This window comes from Chiloscyllium punctatum, chromosome 1, assembly GCF_047496795.1.
Source record: "Chiloscyllium punctatum isolate Juve2018m chromosome 1, sChiPun1.3, whole genome shotgun sequence".
Classification (NCBI taxonomy): Eukaryota; Metazoa; Chordata; class Chondrichthyes; order Orectolobiformes; family Hemiscylliidae; genus Chiloscyllium; species Chiloscyllium punctatum.
Window position 1 is genome coordinate 121,206,817 of NC_092739.1, and position 24,455 is coordinate 121,231,271.

The window sequence follows — 24,455 nt, forward strand, 5'->3', positions numbered from 1 at the left end:
GACTCTCTGCAGAGTCTATCGGTTTTAGGAAGAGCAGTTGCCAAACCACACCGTGATGCATTCAGGTAGGATGCTTTCTATGGTGCATCTATAAAAATTTGTCAAAATCTTTATGGATATACTGAATTTCCTTAGCCTCCTGAGGAAGTAGAGACGTTGTTGTGCTTTCTTGACCAGTGTCAACATGTGTGGACTAGGATAAATTTTTCATGTAGACAGGGGTGATACTTGTCTCACACACAGATGCTGAGCAGCAGCATGCTAAGCACTGACTGCACTATTATTGTGGAAATGAGCAGGCCGCAAAACTCGTTTGTGCTTCTGGCAGTACTTTCAAAGGAAATGGGTTTAATTGTGCATTGTGATTCCTGCATTGGCACTAAGCATTTAGCCTTGTATTCTCAGGTCTCCACATCACTCTCCTCCATTTATGAATGAAACTGCAGGGTATCTCTATAAAAACCTTTTTTCCTTATTTCTTCTATTTCCACTGTACATTTATTACACAGAAAGGCCTGTTACTTTACTCATTTTGAAGCCGCTGACTATCTAATCACCTTCTTATCTCTGTATTTGTCACACTCTTGCTCAGTCCCCATGAGAATTTATTTATTGCCTCTGGCATATTGGCACACATTTCTCCTGTGATTACTGATGAAAAGAACTCCAATAAGCGCTCATCTTTCAGATTATCCCTTTTATCCCAGTGTGGTCCTTTACGTTCTTTCATGTTCTATTTGTTACAAATGTTACCACCAAAACCCTTCTTACTATTCCCTCTGTTACTTGCATCAATTTGCTGTTTCCGTTGTTCTTTTCGTTCTTACTTTCCATGCTATTAACTCAGTTTCCCTGGGAGTAAACTATCTTCTGATTGCTATCTTCACTGTAATCAATTCATGCAGATGTTTTATTCTTGCCTTGCAAATAAGCTTTCAGTTTTGCTAAAGTCACAAAGAAGCTTAAGAATCTCAGTAGTTCAATAGCAGGGGCATGGTCATATGTTAATATAGCAGTTTCTGTTGGCCATAATTTCAATGCTGCACTTCCCCACCTAGACTGCTCACACTCACAGGTTGGGCTAAAATTGAGGCTGCAAAATTTGAAATCCAGAGTCTGATATAGTCTATCTGCTATACAAAGTCATCTCTTTGAGGTGGTCTCAGTACTGTTATAACTGGCAAATGCCATGTCTTATCACTGCAAATGACAGTAGAAGAAAATTCTTATGAATGTGTTGCTGGAGGACAGCCTAAACTGCATATATTGGATTGTCTGATGCATTTTGTCCATTGGTTTCTGTCCAAAAATGGGTGTTATGAACAACAAACCAGCAAGGACTATTGAACAAAACCCTTATATCAATTTCCATAAGACCCACCAGGCTTAGATTGCAGCAGTCTAACTTTGTCAAGGTATTGCACTCTTTACATTGACTGGAAGTTCCTCAGCTTCCTCAGGTTCTGTGACTAGGAGAAAGTGAGGATTGCAGATGCTGGAAAGTCTGAGTCAAAAAGTGTGGTGCTGGAAAAGCACAGCAGATGAGGCGGCATCCGAGGGGCAGGAGAATTGACGCTTTGGGCATAAGCCCTTCATCAGGAATCAGATTCTGCGAAGTTGGCAATACACCAAGCAGTACAGAACAATCTTGTAACTTATTTTTGAACAAATTGACAAGTTTTTTATGAAGAACATTAATAGTGTGGATCTTCAACAAAATCTCTACATAAACGAGCAATACTGAAGAAAAGAAATCCAGGATATATGGAAATAAATGATTGCAGATGCTGGTAATCTAAAATAAAAACAGAACGTGCTGGAGAAATTCAGCAGGATTGGCAATATCTGTGGAGAGAGAGACACACACAGAGTTAACACGGAGTTTGAATCTAATATGACTCTTCTTCAGAACTCAAGAGGGATCTTCTGACGAAGTCATATTAGGCTTGAAACCTTACCTATGTTTCTCTCTCCACAAATGTGCCAGATCTGCTAAGTTTTTCGAACACTTTGTTTTATTCGAGACAATATCATTATAAGGCAAAGAAACTATAAACTATGTTTCACAACATTCTGTGTGGTTACATATTGTGCTTTTGTGAACATTCATCTAGCGCAGAGTTGAACCAAAGGATATAGGTTTGATTCTAATGTGTCTTTAAAAAACATTTGGATTTAATTGCTAAATTGAGTTGTGTCCTTGAGCACACATACAATTTGCCAAGAAATCAACATGATTCTTTTTTACAGTACAAATGTTGTTTTCCCTTTACATTGGTAATTCTTGCGAATTGACCTGTGTGCAAGATGAAAATCTTCAACAAAATTACAGTTGAAACTTTTAATGAAAATGATCAAGTACAGAAAATGCTGGAATTACTCAGAAAGTCAGGCAGTATTTATGGAGTTAATGGTGGTATTTAAGATAACCTACCAAAGTGGATTTTGTGGTGGAGAGGTTCATAGAATGGATTTGGAACAGTTGAGTAGAAACCACGATGGTGTACAGTGATGGCTAATAAAATAAAATGCCCAGTAGAAAGGTAGTAAGGCAGTAAACTTGAGTCAGTGTAATGGGTTTAGGTAGTTAGGAAAGGTATTAATATGCATTTTCCTTTTGGAACTAAAGAGTGGCAAGAAGAGATAATAGGCCATCAGACTCTAGCTAAATCAAAACTGACAGATCAAAGGCCTGTTGCCATTTCATTGCCATCTGCAACAGGACAATGAGACAAATTCACAACATTAAAAGGACAGTCCTCAGAACGGAAGGGCCTGATGATACAGTCTGAGGGACAGTGCTCAGAGAGGGGAACAGCCAGGTGGTACAGTCTGAGGGGCAGTGCTTAGCAGGGGAGGGCCTGATGATACAGTCTGAGGGACAGTGCTCAGAGGGGGAGGGCCTGATGGTACAGTCTGAGGGACAGTCCTCAGAGCGGGAGGGCCTGATGATACGGTCTGAGGGACAGTGCTCAGAGGGGGAGGGCCTGATGGTACAGTCTGAGGGACAGTGCTCAGAGGGGGAGGGCCTGATGATACAGTCTGAGGGACAGTGCTCAGAGGGGGAGGGCCTGATGATACAGTCTGAGGGACAGTGCTCAGAGAGGGGAACAGCCAGGTGGTACAGTCTGAGGGGCAGTGCTTAGCAGGGGAGGGCCTGATGATACAGTCTGAGGGACAGTGCTCAGAGGGGGAGGGCCTGATGATACAGTCTGAGGGACAGTGCTCAGAGGGGGATTTCCCTGATGGTACAGTCTGAGGGACAGTGCTCAGACGGGGAAGGCCTGATGGTACGGTCTGATGGACGGTGCTCAGAGGGGGAAGTCCCTGATGGTACAGTCTGAGGGACAGTACTCAGAGGGGGGAGGACCTGATGGTACAGTCTGAGGGACAGTGCTCAGAGGGGGAAGTCGCTGATGGTACAGTCTGAGGGACAGTGCTCAGAGGGGGAGGACCTGATGGTACAGTCTGAGGGACAGTGCTCAGAGGGGGAGGACCTGATGGTACAGTCTGAGGGTCAGTGCTCAGAGTGAAATGGCCTGATGGTACAGTCTGAGGGACAGTGCTCAGAGGGGGAGGACCTGATGGTACAGTCTGAGGGTCAGTGCTCAGAGTGAAATGGCCTGATGGTACAGTCTGAGGGACAGTGCTCAGAGGGGGAGGACCTGATGGTACAGTCTGAGGGACAGTGCTCAGAGGGGGAGGACCTGATGGTACAGTCTGAGGGTCAGTGCTCAGAGGGGGATGGCCTGATGGTACAGTCTGAGGTACAGTGTTCAGAGGGGGAGGGACTGATGGTACAGTCTGAGGTACAGTGCTCAGAGAGGGAGGGACTGACGGTACAGTCTGAGAGACAGTGCTCAGAGGGGGAGGACCTGACAGTACAGTCTGAGGGACAGTGCTCAGACGGGTAGGGCCTGATGGTACACTCTGAGGGACAGTGCTCAGAGGGGGAGGACCTGATGGTACAGTCTGAGGAACAGTGCTCAGAGGGGGAAGGCCTGATGGTAGAGTCTGAGGGACAGTGGTCAGAGGGGGAGGGCCTGATGGTACAGTCTGAGGGACAGTGCTCAGAGGGGGAGGGCCTGATGGTACAGTCTGAAGGACAGTGCTCAGAGTGGAGAGGAAGGGTCTCGTGGCACATTCTGAGTGAAACAGATTGGGTATCAATTCTGGAAGCAGCAGCTATTCCTTCATCAACTTAGCCTCAGGACAGCATAATGTTGTCATCATTGAAGCCTTGGCTGTGAAAAATATATCAAATCACAGAAATGTCCAAGGGCAACATAACATTTCATTTATTGAGTAACCCCTGATATGGAACTAGCCAAATGCTGTTCCTTATACAAATATTATAACTCAGCCTTCATTATGCTTTAATGGAGATCACAATGTTGGACACACAGACACATGTAGAGACGAGGCTTCACATAGTTCTCACATAGTGAGAAGGAAGAAGAAGACCAAAAAAGACCTGAACCAGCAAAACAAAATCATGGAACAAAATGTTCGCTGCAGAGAGCCAAGTCAAAGGATGGTGAGATCAGTCAAAAGTCTTGAGCTTCTTGTCACTTGTCTTTTCAATTCCTCACCTTGCTCCTGTAAAGGGGAAATGCACCTTCCCTCCAAGTGAAGCTACTGAGCAATGGGTCTGGGTCTGTCTGGATCCAAATATTCTGCATATTGTCATGTTCAATAAAGCCTGTTGCTATTCACTCACAAGAATATAAAGGTAAAGTCACCATTACAGAGAGGAGAGCTAGCAGTGACTGTAACCTAAAGGTCACTACACCTCAGGCTTGTGACAAGGTTGAGAAAACAAGGGGTTCATGGTAACCACAGCTAGTACAAGAATTGTACACTGTTAGTGTCACTCTGCATTACAAACCAGCTGTCCAGAACTGAGCTAACTGACCCCAATAAGTGTGTAGAAACTGCAGTTTCTACTGATCTTTCTGTCCTTGCTAGCTTGTTCCAACTCAAGGAACAGCACCTAATTTTTCAACTCAACAATTCATAGCTTTCTCTGCTCAATAATAAACTTCACAATTTTAAATCATAACCACTGTCTGTATTTGGTTTGGATTTTATTTTATTTCTTATTTCTACATGTTCCATTCAAATGGTTGCTATTCACACCTCACCTGAATACATCTCCAGTCTTTTACTATACCCATTATCACTTTCTTTCCCTTTTGTACCATGAAGACTTTTACCAGTTAATATTCTTTCCTTCCACCCGATCAGAAATCCTCTCTTTGATTTTGTTTCCCATGACCCCTCTTTGCTTCTGTGAAACCTTATATCATTCCTCTGTTCTGATGAAAGGTCATTGCTCTGAAATATTAACTCTCTCTCTTCACAGAAGATATCTGAGCCGTTGAGCATTTCCAGCATTCTCAATTTTTATTTCAGACTTCCAGCCTCTGCAGAATGTTGTTTTGTAGACAAACAATTGAGTGAGATAGATCTGAATTTATATATATTAAAATATCTTTACTCTTTGTTCAGTGACACCTTTGATCTTTAATCTCCTTCACTCTCTAACCTTCCCCTGACTTTCCTGTCTGTTCCAGTTGCTGCCCTCCACTTTTTCTACAATATAAAAGCCATCTTCATTCTGAAGTCATCAGAGTCTGTTGAGATTACCAAATCTGTTGAGTTTCTCCAGCATTCTCTGATTATATTTCAAATTTGCTGCGTCCACACTGTTTTGCTTTTGTTTTAGGATAGGCCTAGAAGATGCCAGTTTTAATCTCTACTCTGAAACAAAAAACTGTAATTGCTGGAGAAACTCAGCAGATCTGGCAACATCTGTGGGAAGAACACAGAGTTAACATTTTGAATCTGGTGACCTGTCATCAGAACGCAGGACTTGAAATGTTGACTCTGTTTTCTTCCCACAGATGTTGCCAGACCTGCTGAGTTTCTCCAGCAGTTCCTATATTTGTTTCAGATCTCCAGCATCTGCAGTTCTTTGTTCCATTTTAGTTGATGCAATAAACAAGACAACCAATCAGCATTTTCCTTTATCAATTATTCAGCAATGTGCTTTTTTAAAGTGCATTTAAGTGGATCCTAGCTGATGACAGAGTTGGCTATAACCCTGATAATGTCTATTAGAGTGAGTGTTTAGTAATTTAGACTGGAAGAGTGTCCAGTAGGGCAAGAAAGCAAAGACTGTTCTCCAACCCTGCAATCCCAACTAGTGAGAAAAATTCAGAACGAAGCAAAGTGGACAAAACTGAGTTCAGAAATAGATATGAGCACAGGCATCTCTCATTGAGAAACTGACCAAAGCAAATCTATTAGTGCGTATAATGCTAACTGCTTGCAGAAATTCACACACACATTCAAATAGACTTTCAATTTACAGTTTAATTTCTGACCGGTTTACAAAGAATAACTCCAATGCCAAAGCAAAACACCATTTTAACACAAACATACTCTTGACAGTGTATTTGTTGATATAGCATCTCTTTCCTTTCTAAAATTCTAATCCAGAAGATGGTTTCAGGATTTACTGAAAGCAGTTTTATTACTGAATAAGGATACTACAGACGCATATGGAAATTCATTCAGAAAATTGGGGTGGGGGTAAGGAAATGTGGGTAATTCAGTAGACTTGACCAATTGTTATTTATTTTTCTAATAGTAAAACAATCCTAATATTAATTGGCTAATAATATTGTTCCTATGGGTGAATAGAAAAATTTCATTTAGTAAGAAAAATTGTGCTGCTGTAGACAATAAATGATTAGCAATCACACACATTACTGGTAAAAATCCAGAGTGAGTGAAACACTCTAAGAAGCTGTTTGGTTGATTGTTTTAGTCAAGTATACATTCCAATTATGCATATTCCATGGGCATCAAATTGGAGAGAGGAATTCTCCAAAGAAGCAGCATTTTCTAAATGTACGAGAAGTCAAATGGCAAAGAAAGTCTTTTTTTTTCGATTGATACCCCTGAGCACCACAATCCAGCTTTCACTTAATGCACTGGATTAGTCAAGAAGAAAACAAAAATAAAGTTTCATACACAGCTAGTAAGCCATTTTAGAATCTAAAGTCCTACTGCGTAGCATTGCAAAAAAGCCTAAACAAAGTGAACAACACATAATGGACACAAGAAATATTTACCAGCAATGTGCTACTGTTCAACAAAGTGTGAAATGTATTGTTTGATCTTTGGTACACAGCAAAAAAAAGCCACCATTAAACTTGGTTCACAGTCAGCTAGAATTCCAGCTAATGGCAACTTGTTCCCTTCCTAACACCCTGCAAAGATCCTAATGATGCGACTGGGAGTTGACAATCTGCTATTCAGAATAATGAGGTAGGTGTACAATAGAATATTCCCTTCTTTGGTACAACATTACAAAATTTAAAAAAAAAACAGTGATTGGTGAAAATAAATGCTTCACAAGTGGCTTTACAATAAAAATACAAATTAAATAAAATGACTTCTATGAGGTATATTATGAGCATCTCTCTTTTTTTCTTATTAAATGTTAATTAGAAGATTCACGAGGTATTCGGCTGCATCTGTGAAGAGCAAATGGACAGGGGTAGAGGCAGAGGTTGCCATTTGAGTTTATCAGAAGTCAAGAAAAAGAAATCAATATACCAGCAAGATACTTCTTTCAGACTAAATTCTATAGACTTGACAAGCCTTTGCAATGAGCTGTTGGATTCTGACAGCATTAATTTGAACAGACACACCTCCACCTCCCCCTTGATTCCATTCAACAGCCTGGGTCAGTGCATCACTGTCAACATGATCATCTGGCCCTATTCAATAAAGCCACTTAATTGATAAAACTGCCCCACTGCTTCTTTTTCTTTCTCTTTGTGCACTTAATCATAAATCTCCATATTATTGCTGCACAGGGACAGACGTGCAGCCATCATTGTGAACAACAGGACATGGATGATAAGACAGAATTGATCCCTGTAACACAGTTGTAGCTTTGTAAAAGGTCAGGCCCCAGATGTATTCCCAAGATTCTTGCCTGATATGGCAATTTCCTTTCGAGATCCAGTACCGTATGAACAATCCTTAAGCTGTTTTCTCTCTCTGTAGTCTTACGAAGATTAAACTTCAGTATTTCAGTGTCATTCACACCAAACTCCATAAACATACAAGTATTAATCAGCCCATTTAAAAACTGTTCCCTTGCTTCAATATTGTACTATTTTCATTTTTCTTTTAAATTTACTTTATATTAATATGATTGTTGAATTCAGCCCTGTGATTGATTCCATATATCCTGATAAATTATTCCTCTCTTTGGTAAAAGCTGAGTTACAGTATATGTTTTTTTTTCCTGAAAACAACTGATTATCGAAATAAAATAATCAATCCCCCTAGATCATGAAACATTATTAAGATGCAAATATGATCAATCGCTATTCTTTTTTTTCCTTTTCCTCCCCTTCTTTTTGGCCACATCTAATAAATCTTCCAAAAACTGAACGTTTCTGCAGTACACAATAAAATAGACAAGTGCGTCCAATCAGAATGGTCATCCTGAACCTCATCACCATCTTCATTGAAGAGTCTGTGGTTGTGTGGATGTCCATTTAGAAATATAAGTGTCAACCCACTTACAGAAAGCAACAGATTTACGCAAAGTTAAAATCTCTGATTTTGTTTTCTTTTTCACAAAAATTGAGTGGATTCCAGTCCAACAGTGATTAACTGTACAATATAGTAAATGTGACCCTCATGCATGATTGAGTTTATTTTCCCCATCACTTCACCTGCAAAGTTATTAATATTCTCATTGCAAACTTTCCTTGCAAAAAAAAATACACTCTCAAAAAAACACCAGTGTCTTCCGGGACTGTCTTGTGTGATCTCCTGCATATTGTTGAGGCTTCAAGGTGCAGAACTGGTCGGAGTGTGAATGTGAGACGAGGAAGACGAAGGCTGGGCTTGTGCTGCTAATGCCGGACTAGGCATGCCCTGAGAGCTGCTGCTGTTCCCATTGCTGCCAGACATTGCGGGAATGACTGGCCTTCGTGCGAAGAGAACCCCTGGGGAAAAGTAAAAGTTAGATTTTGCTATTTAATACGAACAGACATATATGCAATGGAACACATGTGAGCATAGCACATGATCAACAGACAGATAGGTATATTCTATTCCACTCTCTAATCAAACTCAAGTTAGTGTGAGGGTGGGTTGGAGACTCAAACGGTACCATTTTGGGTTCTATCTCGGACTAAAATTGAAAATAAAGAGGCAGTTTATTCTGTATCCTCCAACTGTCCATTGAGAAACAAGTCATTCCACTGGGACAAATGAACAATGCATGTAAGACACTGCCTCTATCTGGCTGTACCTGAAAAATCCAGTCAAACGCTGTACATACATAAAGAGACTCTGGTCTGTTTCAACCAGTAGGACTGTGTGTCTATTTGCAGGAATCTTCTAAATTTCAGCAGAGTAAGAATCTGCATTGTCAGTCGAGCAAGTAAAATATAATGGAGGTTATTAAAATGACACCAGCATTTGATAAATACAGCTATGCTACTTTCTCTTGGAGCAGGATTTCACAAACAAGAGGGCTCAATCTTCAAAACTATTACCAGGTCATTTAAGAATTAAATACAAAACAGGTTTCAGACAAGTGTCAGTAGGTGCCTAGAATTCTGTTCCCATAAGGCTGTGGATGCCATATCACTTTAAGTTACCAAGATGGAGATGAATGTACTTTTGTTTGGTAAAGGCATAAACGCACATAAATCAAAGAGAGGTGAATGTTGTTGAAGTACAGATCAGCCTGGACATAACAAAATGGAAGAACAAGTTTGAGAGGTTGACAGATCAATTCTTGTGTACTTTATAAGGCCATGCAATTTTGTATTGCATGAAATTGGCTCATGTGCCAAATTGCCAGTGTCATACACTCCTGTATAATTAGCTTGTTAATATATACAATGAATAACAATATAATTTTTACTGCATTTTGCAGTTTATTAAGATGCATCACTTGCATTATCAATTTGATTTTGTCAGGTATATGGACAATTTGCGGGTTGTGAATGAGTTCTGCTCTTGAGTATTTTCATGAGTTGATTTGTACGCATGTTGGAGCACAATACTAGGACAATCCCTAGTATGGAGGGATTATCTTATGAGCAGAGACTAAACAGGTTGGGACTGTACTCACTGGGGTTTAGGAGAATGCAAGGTGATCTCATTGAAACACATAGGATTCTTAAGGGGCTTGACAGGGTAAATGCCAAGAGGATGGTTCCTCTCATGGGAGAGTCTGAGATGAGAGGGCATAGTCTCAGATTAAAGGGACACTAATTTAAGACTGAGATGAGGAAGAATTTCTTCTCTCAGAGGGTTGTGAGTCTTTGGAATCCTTGCCATAGAGCTGTGAGGCAGAGTCCTTGTGTATATTTAAGGCTTTAGATAGATTTTTGATCAGTAGAGGAATCAGGGGTTACAGGGAAAGGGCAGGAAGATAGACATGAGGAGTGTTGGATTAGCCATGATCCTATTGAATGGCTGAGCAGGCTCAACGCAACAAATGGCCTACTCCTGTTTCTATTTCTCATCGTCTGATGGTCTTAGGGCAATAAAATATTTGTTCATAAGGATGAGGAAACATTCACATGTTGGCTCTTTAAAACTAAAATTAATACAGCCCTGTATGGGAGTTTCTTCAGAAGCATGAGTATTCATAAGTTAGATGTTCATGAATTGGGGATCATCTGTACAATTTTAGTAGGTAATAAACATAGAAGTAAATTCATAGTTATCTGAAAAATCCATTTTGATTGCAAATTTATAGTATGTTCTATTTTAATTATGGAGAACCTTAGGTTACGGGTGGCCTGGTGACTCAGTGGTTCGCACTACTGCATCACAGCAGTGACCCAGGTTTGATTCCAGCCTCAGGCGAATGTCTGTGTAGTTGTTCACTGGGTGCTCTGGATTCCTCTCACAGTCCAAGGCTAGGTTGATTGCTATGCTAAATGCAGGGTTATGGGGATAGGGTGCAGGGCTGGCTCTGGGTGGGATGCTCTTTGGAGGGTTGCTGAACTGGATGGGCCAAAAGGCCTCTTTCTAGCCTGTAGGGATTTTATGATTAAACAACAAGGCCTGCTGTGCTAGCACAACTGAAACTAAAAAGAATAGAAGAGAAAATAATGAGATTAAAAAATAGCAAAATTTGAAGGAAAGTGCCACTCTTTTCCTATGAGTTTTCAATGAACCCACATTTTGCAGCCACAAAAATATAATGAGCTTCTTTTCAGTGATTATAGTATTTGTGGGGGAAAGTATGCAATCCCTTTCAATGCAAAATCATCCTGAGTGTATTTCCATTCAACTCTGAATAATGGGATCAGTATAGGATTTGATGCTGTAATGCCAAATAATTTCAATTTAAAATCTTGTTTTATTTTGCATAATCATCCCTTTTGTCTTTTAATCTTATTTGCCTGACTTTCATTCTATCACAGACTTTCCAACGTATTCTTTCCCCTCTCACCATTTTGTTTGCCTCTGTACTTACTTAAACCCACTGCAAATTGAAAATGTTAGCTTTCCTCAGTCGTCAACCTGAAATACTAACTGTGTCTTTTTCCATGATAAGGGCATCTCTTATTTTTTCAAATTCTAATGATTAAAGACACAACCTACTGGACCTCTCCTCATTAGAAAATCCTTCAGTGCTTTCTGCTGTTAACTTCCTGGATTTGATGCTGTCTGACCTGTTGAGTATTTCCAGCCTTTTGCATTTACATTTCAGTTTTAGATCTTGGTGCTGAAGGTACTGAATGTTATTTTGAATTTGCAGTGACTGCATACAAGAGTGCTTTGGTGGTGACCACCTCAGGTCAGTGTCTTCAGTACAACATGGAATACAGAAGCTCGCCTCTTGCAGTGCTTTACAAAAGATTATCAGGAAGGACAGGGTCTGAGGGTCATTCAGCACACATTTAGTCACCATGGCCAAATTTGTTTCTGACGATTGTGGATAAGGGTGAACTATCAATGTTATCTACCTACTTGGGATCCTGAGAAGACATCAGAAGGTGGATGCTAAAAGGGTGTGTTCTCCACTGGAAGACATGAGGAAGTACAGTTTAAAAATCAGGGCTCTTCCAATTAAGGAGGTGTGGAAAAGAAATATTTTCTCTTGAAGGGTCATGAGTCTTTGGAACTCTCTTCCCCAGAGAGTGGTGGACATAGATCTATTGAGGCAAAGGTAGATGCGTCCTTGACTAACAAAGGAATTAGAAGTAGATGGAAATCATAGCATCATAGAATCTCCTCTCACTTTAAAAATGTGCCCCTAGTTTTGAATTCCCCTACCTAGAGAAAAGACCTTTGCTATTCACCTTTTTTTTGTCCCTCATGATCCTGTATACGCTATGTAAGGTTACCTCTCAACCTCCTACATTCCATTGAAAAAGGCCCCAGCCTATTTTTATAACTCAAACACTCCATTCTTAGCAGCACCCTTGCAAATCTTTTCTAAACCCTCTCCAATTTAATTTTCTAGAATGGTGGAGCAGGTCTTGATGGGCTGAATTTCCTACTCCTGCTCCCATAGTTCTTTGATGCTGGAATCCATCCTGCAACATAAAAAATGTAAACACCAGCATTCTTTTGCACACTGTGGAATGATTGGAAAGTATAAACAGGGGCTATGGATAATTATGGCTGGCATGGTATCAGGCAACCCCAGAGAGGCTTTAAAGTATAGAGACTGTGCCATCTGTCATGAAAGATGGTGAATATTTCACTGCAGTTCCACGTGCTGCTTTTTTTTTTCTGGGCAAGACATAGAATGACACAGAGGCTCAGTGGTTAGCACTGCTGCCTCACAATGCCAGGGAGACTGAGTTCAATTGCACCCTCCGGAGATTGTGCAGAGTTTGCACATTTTCCCCATGTCTGCGTGGATTTCCTCCAGGTGCTGGGATTGGCCATGCTAAATTGCCCATAATGTCCCAGGTTGTGCAGGCTAGGTGGATTAGCCATGGGAAATGCAGGTTTACAGGGACGTGGTGGGTCTGAGTGGTTGCTCTTCAGAGTGTAGGTGTATACTTGATGGGCTGAATGGCCTCCTTCCACACTGTAGAGATTCTATGATAATGTTTGCAACAGCTATCTAAGATGCAGATTTTATTTTAGTATTGTTTTGCTTCAGTGTTTAGCACAACATTCCCTGATAACTATTCCAGTCCTATCCATACGTCCATTCCATCCCCCTACCTCCTCATTCAATCTTATTTAATTCCATGTTTCCATCTGTTCCTTGAGGAGCAGGTGGAAATTAAAGGGTAAGTGAACACGGCAGAGATGGCGCTGGGCTACCAATGCTTACACAATGGTAATTAAACCCTCAGCTCAACAACACAGTCTGGATTCTGCAGTCTGTTTCTCAATCTAAGACAATGAGCACAATCGACCACAAATCAACAAGGGCAATTTCAAGATATTTAACTTTTTTAACTGCATCGGACTGCCACTTCATTAGAATGGATTTTATAGTAAAGACATCAAATTGTGTATAGAACTTAACGCCACTGCACTGCTATAAGTTATTGGATTTCCTGCTTGCAATTACATCGGAAAACAGCCTTCTATTTACCTGTGTAGACAACTCCATTTATTTCTATTGACATGTTGATGCTGCTAATGCCATTTGTAGACAGGTTCAATGCAGTTTCTTGTCTGTCATCTGCTGGGGAAAGCAAGAAGAAGAAAATACCAATATGAGTGTCAAAAAGTAAAATAGCTGAGAGAGTAAACTAGAGATGATAAGCTGACTCCTGGGACCTGATCGCACCGGGATATTTGATTACTAAGTTTCTCTTAACAAATAGCCCAAATGTTTTTCTTCCCCTTCCTTACATGCCTGAAGCTGAAGGTGAAATTGGGTGCAATTAGTGAAATTCTTTATGACCTACAGTTTTCTTTCTAACTAGATTCTATCAGCTTTTAAAAATGAAGTATGGGGAGTAGTTGGCATCTAACCACTGCTTTTTAGTTATTCCTCCTCTTTTATACCTTGACCTGTCGTATATTATGAGGTTTTAGTTTACACCCAGATTTTGTAATAAAATGGTCCTCTCTAAATTAGTGGTACAATATTTTGTAAGCCAAAAGGATATCTATTATGACAGGCATAAGACAAAAGTAATCCTTGACCGATCAAAGTTCACTCACCTGATTTAAATTTGAAGCAAAGCTTGGCCATTAACTGTCAGTCATCATCTAACTAGTGCATTCTCCAAGGCAACACCTCTACCAATCGAAGTCCATTTGCCAACCAATCACTATGCTCATGTCACATTTATACTCACAGAATAAATATTGTGTTACGGTTTGTAGTGATCATAATGAGATCAGCTAGGTGGACATCAAAGAATACAAGTTCCCTGATTGGGGCTGTTAATCTGATCCAATTAGAGAGCCCCACTGACAGATTCAAACAGGAGTGTCAGAAGTTCTGTTCACTCTGACAGCTGGCTCTGAGGAAGCCGGACCAATGTCAAGTACAAGTGCACGTGCAAATAAGGGATGATTGATGATGGAATACCGGCTTGTGTGGAGTTATTTTACCTTTCAGAGTCATAGAGTCATAGAGATGTACAGCACGGAAACAGACCCTCCAGTCCAACCCGTCCCTGCCAACCAGATATCCCAACCCAATCTAATCCCACCTGCCAGCACCTGACCCATATCCCTCCTATTCATATACCCATCCAGTTGTCTTTTAAATGTTGCAATTGTACCAGCCTCCACCAATTCCTCTGGCAGCTCATTCCATACACGTACCACCCTCTGCGTGAAAAAGTTGCCCCTTAGGTCTCTTTTATATTTTTCCCCTCTCACTCTAAACCTATGCCCTCTAGTTCTGGACTCCTCCACCCCACAGAAAAAAAACTTTGTCTATTTATCCTATCCATGCTCCTCATGATTTTGTAAACCTCTATAAGGTCACATCTCAGACTCCGATGCTCCAGGGAAAACAGTCCCAGCCTGTTCAGCCTCTCCCTATATCTCAAATCCTCCAACCCTGGCAACATCCTTGTAAATCTTTTCTGAACCCTTTCAAGTTTCTCAGCTTTCTGATAGGAAGGAGACCAGAACTGCACGCAATACAATTTTTACATTGGTAGTCTTGCGATTCCTTGAGTACAAGATGAAAATCTTAGACCATAAGACCATAAGACATAGGAGTGGAAGTAAGGCCATTCGGCCCATCGAGTCCACTCCGCCATTCAATCATGGCTGATGGGCATTTCAACTCCACTTACCCGCTTTCTCCTCATAGCCCTTAATTCCTCAAGATAACAAGAATCTATCAATCTCTGCCTTGAAGACATTTAGCGTCCCGGCCTCCACTGCACTCTGCGGCAATGAATTCCACAGGCCCACCACTCTCTCGCTGAAGAAATGTCTCCGCATTTCTGTTCTGAATTTACCCCCTCTAATTCTAAGGCTGTGTCCATGGGTCCTAGTCTCATCTTCAACTAAAGCAATTTTTTTGCATCAAGTTCTCTTTCACTGAAAGAGAACTTGATGCAAAAAAATTGCTTTAGTTGAAGATGAGCTTAAAGCAGTATTTGTACTTCTGATGTGTCACTTATCTGGATCTCAATGAACAGTGAGCATGAAGCGTGTGCTTTGGCAGGCATTCAACCACAGACCTAGCATTGTCAGTATCATTGAATCTTAAAACACAGAGAGTTATTTGGTTGGTTGTTGACTTCATTAAAGAGTTATCCCATTTTGCAGACACATCTTTTCTCCTCCCTTCAAATTGCTGTTCAACTCTTCTCTAATTATTCTTGGATCTTGTTCACTACCTATCCAGTGAGTGCTTAGTATCATTGGTCTTAGGAACGGGAGTAGACCATTTGGTCCTTCGAGCCTGTTATGATGATCTGGTTGTAGTCTCAACTCCAGTTGCTTGCTTGCTACACTATATTCCTTGTCAGTTAAAATTTATCTAAAACTGCATTGAATGCATTCAATGAACACCAAATCTTTCCACCTCCCAACCCCATGCTCACCTCTGCTATTTGCTGTGAAAGAGTACCACAATACTAACGACACTTGGAGAGAATAAAATGTTTCTCCAGCATCATCTTAAAAGGCTCTTATGCTGAAACTGTTCCTTTACATCTGGTTTCTGTGACAAGGGAAATTCCTTTCGGAATCCACCCTGTCAAAACCCCTCAGGATCTTACATGGTTTAATAAAGTCATCTCATTCTAAACCCCAATGGATAAAGGTCCAATCTGTTCAATCTTTCCGCCTAAGATAAAGTTAAAAAATCACATGACACCAGGTTACAGTTCAACAGGTTTAATTGGAAGAACTAGCTTTCGGAGCGCTGCTCCTTCATCAGGTGGCTTTTCGCAGCAGAGAGCGGTGGGAGCTGGGCGGAAGTTCAGACGGAGCGCAAAGCCAGTCTGGAAGGTAAGTGATTGCTATTAGAGTGGGTGTGTTCTAAACCCCAGGTCCTACAAGGTAGGGTCTCCCTCCCTCCCTCCTCCTCTAAATTAAATTACGAGTCCACAGACTTGCCACAAAAAGAGGGTCTAAGGAAGTTTGGATCGAAGAGTGAAGCTTCAGCTCAGGAGTCTTTGACAAGGAGGTTGAGTGAAGTGATTACGCCACAGTTGAGGAGGGTGAAGACATGACTGCCCAGCTGGTTCAGTGCGCTACGTGCTTGATGTGGGAGGTCAACGACTCTGGTGTGTCTGGCTCGTGTAAGTGTGGAAAGTGTGTGCACGTTCAGCTACTGACAGAGCATATTGCAGCACTGATGAAAGAACTCGAGGACCTGAGGCTCATCCGAGAGAATGAGATCTTTCTGGAGAAGACCTTCAGCGAGGTTATGACACCAATCATGCCAGAAGAGAGTAGACGATGAGGAAGGCAGAGAGGAGACAGGTGCAAGTTGTCGATGAGAGAAGTACCTGTCAGGAACAAGTTGAAGCTTTTGGAATCAGTAGAGATTGATGACACTGCCAGTTCGCAAGGCGGCCAGGTCTGTCAATCAGAAGTTGGCGCAGAGGCAGAGCGGAAGAGTCAGACATTGCACAGAGCCGTGGTAATACGGGACTCCATCGTGAGAGGAACTGACCGGGATTTTTGTGGCAGCAGACGGGATTTAAGGATGGTGTGTTGCCTTCCTGGTGTCAGGATGAAAGACATCACGGACAGAGTGCAGGAAATCCTCAAGGACGAGGGAGAAGAGCCAGAGGTGATGGTACATGTCGGCACAAATGATAGAACATAGAACATAGAACATAGAAGAATACAGCGCAGTACAGGCCCTTCGGCCCTCGATGTTGCGCCGATCAAAGCCCACCTAACCTACACTAACCCACTATCCTCCATATACCTATCCAATGCCCGCTTAAATACCCATAAAGAGGGAGAGTCCACCACTGCTACTGGCAGGGCATTCCATGAACTTACGACTCGCTGAGTGAAGAACCTACCCCTAACATCAGTCCTATATCTACCCCCCCTTAATTTAAAGCTATGCCCCCTTGTAATAGCTGACTCCATACGTGGAAAAAGGTTCTCACTGTCAACCCTATCTAACCCCCTAATCATCTTGTACACCTCTATCAAGTCACCCCTAAACCTTCTTTTCTCCAATGAAAACAACCCCAAGTGCCTCAGCCTTTCCTCATAGGATTTTCCTACCATACCAGGCAACATCCTGGTAAACTTCCTCTGCACCCGTTCCAGTGCCTCCACATCCTTCCTATAGTATGGCGACCAAAACTGCACACAATATTCCAGATGCGGCCGCACCAGAGTCTTATACAACTGCAGCATGACCTCAGGACTCCGGAACTCAATTCCTCTACCAATAAAAGCCAGTACGCCATATGCCTTCTTCACTGCACTATTTATCTGGGTGGCAACTTTCAGAGATCTGTGTACATGGACACCAAGATCCCTCTGCTCTTCCACACTACCAAGTATCCGACCATTAGCCCAGTACCCCATCTTTTTGTTACTCTTACCAAAGTGAATCACCTCACACTTAGCTACATTGAATTCCATTTGCCACCTTTCTGCCCAGCTCTGCAGCTTCGCTATATCCTGCTGTAACCTGCCACATCCTTCCTCACTGTCTACAACTCCTCCAACTTTCATATCATCCGCAAACTTGCTCACCCAACCTTCTAACCCTTCCTCCAGGTCATTTATAAAAATGACAAACAGCAATGGTCCCAAAACAGATCCTTGCGGAACACCGCTAGTGACGGCACTCCAAGATGAACCTTTGACATCTACTACTACCCTCTGTCTTCTTCCAGCCAGCCAATTCCTAATCCAAACCTCCAACTCACCCTCAATGCCGTATCTCTGTATTTTCTGCAGTAGCCTACCATGGGGGACCTTATCAAACGCCTTACTAAAATCCATATATACCACATCTACCGCTTTCCCTCATCTACCTCCTTAGTCACCTTCTCAAAGAATTCAATAAGGTTTGTGAGGCACGACCTGCCCTTCACAAAACCATGCTGACTATCCTTGATCACATTATTCTTATCCAGATGTGCATAAATCCTATCCCTTACAATTCTCTCTAAGACTTTGCCCACAACAGAAGTGAGACTCACTGGCCTATAGTTACTAGGATTATCCCTACTCCCCTTCTTGAACAAGGGAACCACGTTTGCTAGCCTCCAGTCCTCTGGCACTACTCCTGTAGACAAAGAGGACACAAAAATCAAGGCCAATGGCTCTGCAATCTCCTCCCTTGCTTCCCAGAGAATCCTAGGATAAATGCCATCAGGCCCAGGGGACTTATCTATTTTCACCCTTGCCAGAATTTCCAACACCTCTTCTCTACATATCTCAAAGCCATCCATTCTACTAATTCGTGCCTCAGTATTCATATCGACAACAATGTCCTGTTCCTGAGTGAATACTGACGAAAAGTTTTCATTCAGTGCCTCCCCAATCTCTTCAGCCTCCACACGCAACTTCCCATTACTATCCTTGATTGGACCTATTCCTACCCTAGTCATTCTTTTATTCCTAATGTCAGGATGTCAGGAAGAAGAGGAGGAACATACTACAGCGGGACTTCGGGGAACTAGGAAGAAGGCTGAAAAGCAGGATGTTCAAGGTGGTTATCTCTGGTTTGCTTCCAGTTCCTCGGGCTGGTGTGGCCAGAAACAGTGAGATAATGGACTTGAACGTGTGGTTGGGGAACTGGTGCAGGAAGCAAGGATTTAAGTTCTTGGATCACTGGGGTATGTTTTGTGGTAAGCATAAATTCTACAAGAGAGACGGTTTGCACCTTAATAGGTTAGGGACCAGCATTCTGGCAGGCAGGTTTTTTACTGCAACACCGCTACATTTAAACTAAGTAGTGGGGGGGAGGGGACAAACTGGATGTTTAAAAAGGAAATTGAAGGGAAAGTTCAAACAAGAGAAGTCAAGAAAGACAACCGTATCAATGAGGCAGAAAACTTGGAAAGGGATCATGCTGTAAGGTTGAGTGAAATAGGGGTTGATGGGAAGGGTGAGAGCAGTAACAAATTAAAAATACTATACACGAATGCACGAAGCATTAGACATAAGATGGGTGAGCTTGAGGCTCTTTTGGAAATTGGCAGATACGATATTGTGGGGATAACTGAGACGTGGCTTCAAGTGGACAGGGCCTGGGAAATGAATATTCAAGGCTACACGTGCTATCGCAAGGACAGATTGACAAGCAGAGGGGGTGGGGTGGCCTTGTTGGTAAGGGAGGATATTCAGTCCCTTGCGTGGGGGGACCTAGAGTCAGGGGATGTAGAGTCAGTGTGGATAGAGCTGCGAAATACTAAGGGTAAAAAGACCCTCTTGGGAGTCATCTACAGGCCCCCAAACAGTGGTCTGGATGTCGGATGTAAGTTGAATCAGGAGGTGAAATTGGCCTGTCGCAAAGATGTTACTTGAGTTGTTATGGGGGATTTTAACATGCAGGTAGACTGGGAGAATCAGGATGGTATTGGACCTCAAGAAAGAGACTTTGTGGAGTGCCTCAGAGATGGATTCTTCGAACAGCTGGTGCTGGAGCCGACCAGGGTGAAGGCAATTCTGGATCTGGTATTGTGTAACGAACCAGAATTGGTCAGAGACCTCGAAGTGAAGGAGCCATTGGGAAGTAGTGACCATAATACATTAAGCTTCAATCTGCAATTTGAGAGGGAGAGGGTACAGTCGGAAGTGACAGTACTTCTGTTGAATAAAGGGAACTATGGAGCTATGAGGGAGGAGCTGGCCAAAATTCAATGGTGCAATACCTTAGCAGGGATGACCATGGAGGAACAATGGCGGATATTTCTTTGTATAATGCAGAATTTGCAGGATCAGTTCATTCCTAAAAGGAAGAAAGATCCCAGGAGGAGGCATGGGCGGCCGTGGCTGACGAGAGAAGTTAAGAAACATATAAAGTTAAAATAGAAAAAGTATAACATAGCAAAGATAAGTGGGAAAACTGAGGACTGGGAAGCTTTTAAAGAGCAACAGAGGATTAGTAAGAAGGAAATACGCAGGGGAAATATGAGGTACGAGGGTAAACTGGCCAATAATATAAAAGGAGGATAGTAAAAGCTTTTTCAAGTATGTGCAAGGCAAAAAAATGGTTAGGACTAAAATTGGGCCCTTGAAGACAGAAACAGGGGAATATATTACGGGGAACAAAGAAATGGCAGAAGAATTAAATGGGTACTTCAGATCTGTGTTCACTGGGGAAGACACAAGCAATCTCCCTGAGGTAACATTGCCTGAAGGAACTTACGGGAATTTATATTTGCCAGGAATTGGTGTTGGAGAGACTGTTAGGTCTGAAGGTTGATAAGTCTCCAGGGTCTGATGGTCTACATCCCAAGGTACTAAAGGAGGTGGCTCGGGAAATCATGGATGCGTTGGTGATTATTTTCCAGAATTCGATAGATTCGGGGATGGTTCCTGAGGATTGGAGGGTGGCTAATGTTATACCACTTTTTAAGAAAGGTGGGAGAGAGAAAGCAGGAAATTATAGACCAGTTAGTCTGACCTCAGTGGTGGGAAAGATGCTGGAGTCTATTATAAAGGATGAAATTACGGCACATCTGGATAGTAGTAACAGGATAGGACAGAGTCAGCATGGATTTATGAAGGGGAAATCATGCTTGACTAATCTTCTTGAATTTTTTGAGGATGTAACTCTGAAGATGGACGAGGGATATCCAGTAGATGTAGTGTACCTGGACTTTCAGAAAGCTTTTGATAAAGTCCCACACAGGAGGTTAGTGAGTAAAGTTAGGGCGCATGGTATTGGGGGCAAAGTACTAGATTGGATTGAAAATTGGTTGGCTGATAAGAAACAAAGAGTAGTGATAAACGGCTCCATTTCGGAATGGCAGGCAGTGACCAGTGGGGTACGGTAGGGATCCGTGCTGGGACCGCAGCTTTTTACAATATATGTTAATGATATAGAAGATGGTATCAGCAATAACATTAGCAAATTTGCTGATGAAACAAAGCTGGGTGGCAGGGTGAAATGTGATGAGAATGTTGGGAGATTACAGGGTGACCTGGACAAGTTAGGTGAGTGGGCAGTTGCATGGCAGATGCAGTTTAATGTGGATAAATGTATGGTTATTCACTTTGGTGGCAAGAACAGGAAGGCAGATTACTATCTCAATGGAGTCAACTTAGGTAAAGGGGCAGTACACCAGTCAATGAAGGCAAGCATGCAGGTACAGCAGGTAGTGAAGAAGGCTAATAGCATGCTGGCCTTCATAACAAGGGGAATTGAGTATAGAAGCAAAGAGGTGCTTCTGCAGCTGTACAGGGCCCTGGTGAGACCACACCTGGAGTATTGTGTGCAGTTCTGGTCTCCAAATTTGAGGAAAAACATTCTGGCTATTGAGGGAGTGCAGCGTGGGTTCACGAGGTCAATTCCTGGAATGGCGGGATTACCTTACACTGAAAGACTGAAGCGACTGGGCTTGTATACCCTTGAGTTTAGAAGACTGAGAGGGGATCTGATTGAGACATATAAGATTATGAAAGGATTGGACACTCTGGCAGCAGGAAACATGTTTCCGCTGACGGGTGAGTGCCGAAACAGAGGACACAGCTTAAAAATATGGGGTAGACCATTTAGGACAGAGATGAGGAGAAACTTATTCACCCAGAGAGTGGTGGCTGTGTGGAATGCTCTGCCCCAGAGGGCAGTGGAGGCCCAGTCTCTGGATTCATTTAAGAAAGAGTTGGATAGAGCTCTCAAAGATAGTGGAATCAAGGGTTATGGAGATAAGGCAGGAAGAGGATACTGATTAGGAATGATCAGCCATGATCATATTGAATGGCGGTGCAGGCTCGAAGGGCTGAATGGCCTCCTCCTGCACCTATTGTCTATTGTCTATTGTGGGTGCACCTGGTGTTCTGTGATTTTTTAACTTTGTACATCCCAGTGCAACACCAGCACCTCCAAATTATGCCTAAGATGAACCCTTCATCTCAGGAGTAAGTCGAGTGAAACTTCTTTGAGCTGCTTCTCATGCAAATTTTGTCTTTTTTTTCAATTAAACAATACTTCGGATGTGGTTTCACCGAAGTCTTATATAGCTGCAGTAAAATTTCCCAACTCATTTTCTATTCCTCTTGCAATCAGCAAAAACATTCCAGGTTTTTCTTCCTAATCACCTACTGTACCTGCAAAGTAACATTTTGTGATTGAAGTACCACGATCCTTCTGTACCTCCAAGTTCTGCAATTTTTCTCTGCAATTATACGCCACAGTAACTGTCTGCATCAAAAATGTTTTGCTTCCTTAGAAAGGCCACATACCATCAAAAGGTACAAAGCCAGAGGGTAAGCTCAGAGGAAAGTAAAGTTGCTTACAGTACCAACATCTGCACAGGATGTTTTCAGGTCCCAGCAGAAAACATCACTTACTTAATCTTATGCAATTAAAACAGATGCTGAGAACAGTGGGCTAAAGAGAGTGAAGCTACTATTATGAGCCACAGGAAAGAGAAAGTTACATGATGCAAAAGTCAGCCATTAAAATAACAGACATGTTGCAAGCTTCCTTAGTGAATTATGAAGTCCTTAGATCAAAACGATCATATGTTGCACAACAAACACAAACTTTAAAACAAAAACATAATGAAAAGGAAGCAGAAACTGCATCAAATTGAAGGCTAAAATGTTGTAGCACTTGCTTTAATTAAAACATTGAAAATTACTGACAAGAAGGCTGATCCATAATATGACATCAGGTTCTCCTGCAGGTGGTGAGCCTGGAGGTGAAAAGGCACTTAATCATGCAGACTGGTAGCATACTCTAACCTCTCCCATTTTCTCAGCTCCACCAGGATTAAGTTCAGTGAGAGAAGGTCCCTGGTTGTGCTAGCTGCCCCACCACCAGTTGAGGCCCATGAATTACCCTTCATACTGTGCATTATCCATTATCAGGACTCTGCCCCTTTTCACTTCACATTCCACAATTTCTTTCAGTGCTTTTTCCCCTCATTCTCCAAATTATTCTATTCAATTGTGTAAACTTTTTTTTAATCACCTTTTATATTAGTCTCTTGTGTAAGAAGTGAAGCAAACTACTCATTTTGTATTGTAACCTTCATTCAGTATAAGATTTATTTTCTTCACTTCTAACCAATTTTAAACTTTCTTTAACAATGCTTTTACGTTTTATGTGTTAATAAAATTCTTTATTAGTCCTTTTTTAATAACTGCAGGGATCTTTTTCCTGTGCCTCTTCTTCTTTTCCAAGTTTTCCCATTTCTCATCTACATTTTCAATTCTGCCCTTGGTAGTATTTTGTATACAATTTCAAAGTATTTTCATCGAATCACAGAATTATCAAATGGTGCAGCATAGAAGGACCTATTCCACCTATTGGCTCCATGCAGCTCCCTTTAAAAAAAAAACTCAGCTCATTCTACTCCCTTACGTGTCACATTTTTAAAAGTTTCTTTTAAAGTCTGGTCACTTTAATTATCTCAGGAACGTCAATTTTGTTTGCTACATGCTGTTTACTTCTTGTTGGAACATGTCTCATCTCTATAGTAATTATCACTTTGAAGGTTTCATTTTTTTTTGCACACTGCCATTTCTGTACATTTCTCTTTTCACTCTAACTTGTCTCCTATTCACATCATCTGGGACCATAACAAGTGCATACCTGTCTATGCCAGGTCAGATGACCAAACCTACCACAGAGAACTGAACTTTCTTTTCCCAGGGAAAGCACCTTGGCGCCAGGATGACTCCAAAAATGTTTACATGAAGAATACGAGTACAGCCATCATTTGGTCACTAGACTGCTTGTATGTGGAGTTCTCACCCTCATTTCATAGACAGAAAGTACACAGATTCCTCAAAACTGAAATGCTATGCAACAGAACTGCCATTAAATATGTGAGTGC

The 24,455-nt window shown here is 41.8% G+C and overlaps 1 protein-coding gene across 8 annotated transcripts in view; it reads right to left on the bottom strand.

Annotated features, from left to right (window-relative positions):
- Positions 1 to 6,360: 6,360 nt before the first annotated feature.
- arid3c (AT rich interactive domain 3C (BRIGHT-like)) overlaps positions 6,361 to 24,455 on the bottom strand; it is a 505,674-nt gene continuing 487,579 nt past the window's right edge. For 7 of the 8 annotated variants that reach the window (XM_072573259.1, XM_072573250.1, XM_072573264.1 and 4 more), the window contains exons 7-8: positions 13,628 to 13,720; positions 6,361 to 9,041 (exon numbers count right to left, since the gene is read on the bottom strand). In XM_072573259.1, coding sequence (XP_072429360.1) covers positions 8,884 to 9,041; positions 13,628 to 13,720 — 251 coding nt within the window. In that variant the 3' untranslated portion in view covers positions 6,361 to 8,883. The remainder of the gene's footprint in view (positions 9,042 to 13,627; positions 13,721 to 24,455) is intronic. The other variant, XM_072573252.1, reaches the window with a different exon arrangement.